Source organism: Gobio gobio (assembly GCF_949357685.1).
Source record: "Gobio gobio genome assembly, chromosome: 3".
Classification (NCBI taxonomy): Eukaryota; Metazoa; Chordata; class Actinopteri; order Cypriniformes; family Gobionidae; genus Gobio; species Gobio gobio.
Genome location: NC_137099.1, coordinates 21196153 through 21200040, shown reverse-complemented (window position 1 = coordinate 21200040; position 3888 = coordinate 21196153). Strand labels below are relative to the sequence as shown.

General features: G+C 39.9%; 1 protein-coding gene across 1 annotated transcript; it reads right to left on the bottom strand.

Moving 5' to 3' along the window:
• Positions 1–411: 411 nt before the first annotated feature.
• Positions 412–3680, bottom strand: slc25a4 (solute carrier family 25 member 4). Its single transcript, XM_079813078.1, has 4 exons — positions 3413–3680; positions 2038–2521; positions 1807–1947; positions 412–1713 (listed from the first exon to the last, which is right to left on the bottom strand). The coding sequence occupies exons 1-4, from the start codon at positions 3521–3523 to the stop codon at positions 1556–1558; spliced, it is 894 nt and encodes a 297-aa protein (XP_079669204.1). The 5' UTR covers positions 3524–3680; the 3' UTR covers positions 412–1555.
• Between the last annotated feature and the right edge of the window lie 208 nt (positions 3681–3888).

Sequence of the window (3888 nt, the reverse complement as noted above, 5' to 3'; positions counted from 1 at the left end):
GCAGATACTGCCTCAAGCTACAGACAGTGACAAGGACCCTAACAAAACACAGAACTAAAAACAAATCAGGAGAGAACATTTGTCTATGGCCACCACCTGCAAAATCATTCCCTTTTGGGGGGTTGACTAGCCGTTACCTCTCCAGTGCACCTGTTGTCACTTTAATTTGCACCAAAGCAGTTGAAATTGATTCAGAATCCCTTATGCTTCCTAATTGGACAGAGTGATATTAGAAGTTTAACTGATTTGGTGTTAAACTGTGATGATTGAGTGTTCCCTTAATTTTTTTGAGCAGTGTATATTAGCCTTATAATATAATTGTATAATTAATTGTATTATATTATCTATATACTGCCGTTGAAAAGAAAAGTTTGTGGTTGTTCAGGGTTTTTTTTTTTTTTTTATGTTTTTGGAAGTGTTTTATGCTCACCAAGGCTGTATTTATTTTATCAAAAATAAAATATATTTTTATGATTTAAAATAGCTATTTTCTGCAAAATACTTCTTAAAATGTAAATTATGTATGTGATAGCAAAGCTGAATTTTCAGCAGTCTTCTGTGTCGCTAGCCTGACGTCGTCATACTCAATTCTAGTCAGAATAAAAATGTTGTGGGCGGGGCTAAGTTCGGCTGGCATCCAGGCTACTGTGTCGCATGATCCTTCAGAAATCATTGCAATATGCGGTTTTGGTCCTCAAGAAACATTTTCTTATTAATGTTGGAAAGAGTTGTGCTGCTTGTGGAACCCCTGATACATGTTTGCAGGATTGTTTCATAAATAAAAAGTTCAAAAGAACAGCATTGGTTTGAAATCGAAAACTTGTAACATTATAAATGCCTTTACTGTCACTATTGACCAATTTAATGCGTCCGCTGAATAAAAGTACTGATTTCTTTACAAAATGTCTTTAAAACATCCCCAAAAACTGTATATTCCGTATTTGATGTAATATGGGAATGAAATGTTTACAGTTTTTCTTCATTAATTCTGTTCATTTATATGTTTGTGAAAACACTATTACTGAGCTGTAACAAAACTTATCATCATAAAATCAGGCAGTAAGAAATAATGTCAAAGAAAGAAACCACAAACACCGAACAGAAGTTGTATTTTCAGCTTTATTCTTATTAAAAGAACACATAAGGTGGAGTAAACCACAAGACAATCAGCTTTCCGGCTGATTTGAAGCCCCTTGCTTCGGTCTGGGAGTGTTCAGATAGCTACAGAAGAGAAGAGCCACTGTAGAACATGTAGACTCTCAGAGTTTCGAGGGATGATTCAAATAAATAAATGAGAAAAGAAAGATCACTTTCAATCTGACCTGACTGAATGTCATCTGTAACTGAGGGGCAGTAGGTAGAGTTAAATATATTTACAAGTGTAGTGGTGGAGGGTTCAGTGGCTACGATCACATGATCACAATCCACCCCTGGGGCCAGCTTAGCTAAGTACACTTTCCCTAATTCGCCCTGGTTGTTAACACTCTACACACTTAAGACATACACAGTGCTCAGGGGTTCTCTTGATGGAATCGACATGATGGATGGAGAATGTTTATGTGTACTTCTTGATCTCATCATACAGAACCAGCACAAAAGCGCCGCCCATGCCTCTGAGCACATTGGACCAGGCACCCTTGAAGAAAGCTTTGGCACCCTCATCCTTGGTGATCTTTTTCCAGCAGTCGATTGTGCCCTTGTACATAATGTCCGCTTTTGGAAAGAAAATGATCCGTCAGGTCATTACACAAAATCATACACATAGAACATTCGTTTGTGCCAAAATGGCATGGTCCTTTGGCTTACCTCCTTTGCGTCCCGACTGCATCATCATACGACGTCTGACGGTGTCGAAGGGATATGAAATGATACCGGCGGCAGCTGTTACAGTCTGGGCAATCATCCAGCTGATGACAATGTGCGTGTTCTTGGGGTCTGGCAGCATACCTAAGTGATAGAGTTCGGCAATGTCACCGAGTTGTTTTTTAACAAGCAATTGATTTGATCCATGTCAGATGTTCCCCGATAGTTGCTTACCTTTAGCTGTATCGTAGACACCGAAGTAAGCAGCTCTGTAGATAATAATGCCCTGGACAGACACATTGAATCCAAGATAGAGACCCTTAAGACCATCAGACTTGAAGATCTTGGAAATGCAGTTCCCAAGACCAGTGAACTCTCTCCCTGCTGCTTTGCCGATATCAGCAGCAAGCCTTGTCCTGGCGAAGTCAAGAGGGTAGACAAAGCACAAAGAGGTGGCACCAGCGGCACCGCCAGAGGCCAGATTACCAGCAAAGTAACGCCAGAACTGGGTCTTCTGGTCCACTCCTCCAAGGAAGATCTTCTTGTACTTGTCCTTGAAGGCAAAGTTGAGGGCTTGTGTGGGGAAGTATCTGATGACGTTGGCGAGATTGCCTCTCCAGAAGGACACGAATCCCTGCTCTTTGGGAATTCTCACCACACAGTCCATGATGCCTTTGTACTGTGTCTCAACTGTGATCTGTTTGCTGGCATGCTGGACCTGTGAAGCAGCACAGTTTGGATTGGTAGATGTGAATTAAAGGGATATGGATTTTTGAGCTGTAATTTCATTTATTTCCATGTGTCAGTGTTGCATGATCTTCTTGTATAAGTTTTGTATACACAAAAAATAAATAAAAAAAGTGTGATTTTTTTTCACTTGGGGATCAGTCTGTCCACAAGCGCGAGCAGCACTTGGCGTCACACCCCACTTGCGCGTGGGGTTTAAGTATTGGGTTGCAGCCTCCAGACTATTTTTAACCTTAAACTTACACCAAATATCGTTGCTCTTCACAGTCACGATCTTAACCCACATGATTGGCCTTTATAAACTCTGGTGGAAACAGTGACGGAAGTCGACAAGGTCAAATATTTAAATATATTTAATCATTTTTATTAAACATTTAAAAATATATATATTTTGTTGTTGTTGTTGTTTTTAGAAAAGCACCATTTAAATGACCAAATAACATTAATCAAACATTAATTAAACTTACTCTGTGCTGAAATTGCACTTTTTGTCAGTTCATAGTAATGCTTTATAAAGTAGCACCATGGACAGCGCCATGATTTGTATATGAATAATAAGCAAAACTCCTGTTTGGTCTATTATGTTTGATTCATTTATTTTAATGAAACATTTTTAAACTAAACTAACTTGCCATACACATTCACTGTACCTTTTTTCTAATGCATTTATGAGGATAGGCAAAAAAATGCTGGTTTGTTGCAACCCATGTTTTGGGTCAAGTATGGACAAACCCAACCGTTGGTTTAATTTGAAACCCAACGGTTGGGTTTGTCCATATTTGACCCGAACATGGGCTGAAACAACCCAGCATTTTTTAGAGTGTATAATTCTGAAATTATGCATTAGGATTTTAAAACGTACCTGCAGTAACAGTTTGACTCTTTCAATGGGGGCCACTGCTGTCTTGGAAATGGCAGCGGCCACACCACCGGCCAAGAAATCCTTCAAGAAGCTGACCACTGCGTCAGACATGATGTCCTATCTCCTGGAAGACAATCTCACCACGAAAGAACTCACCACCCTAAAAGAACCCCCAGCGACGCCCCTTCAAATGGACGAGTGCTCGTGTTTGCTCTCAATATATCCAGACTCATTATCGCGAGAGGAGCAGATGATGGATCAACGAGGGACCAAACAGAAACTCACAGCTGAATAAATATCCCGTGTCACAGGCCAAGAGTCTCGCGCAAGTTCATTAATGTCCTGGGTCATGGAATTAAGGACATTTAAAGGACACATTTTATTTCTCACATATATTATTGAGAAGCCATTTTACCACAGAACCATGCCTTGCACCGAAAGCATTCCTAGAGGAATATTATATGGAATAAATTAGG

Excerpts from the sequence above, each read along its gene's own strand:
- slc25a4 (XM_079813078.1), bottom strand. The coding sequence starts at position 3,523 with ATGTCTGACGCAGTGGTCAGCTTCTTGAAGGATTTCTTGGCCGGTGGT. Across the intron at positions 2,522-3,412 it reads GAGTCAAACTGTTACTGCAG|GTCCAGCATGCCAGCAAACA; the intron begins GTACGTTTTAAA and ends GCTGCTTCACAG. Across the intron at positions 1,714-1,806 it reads GCAGTCGGGACGCAAAGGAG|CGGACATTATGTACAAGGGC; the intron begins GTAAGCCAAAGG and ends TCTTTCCAAAAG.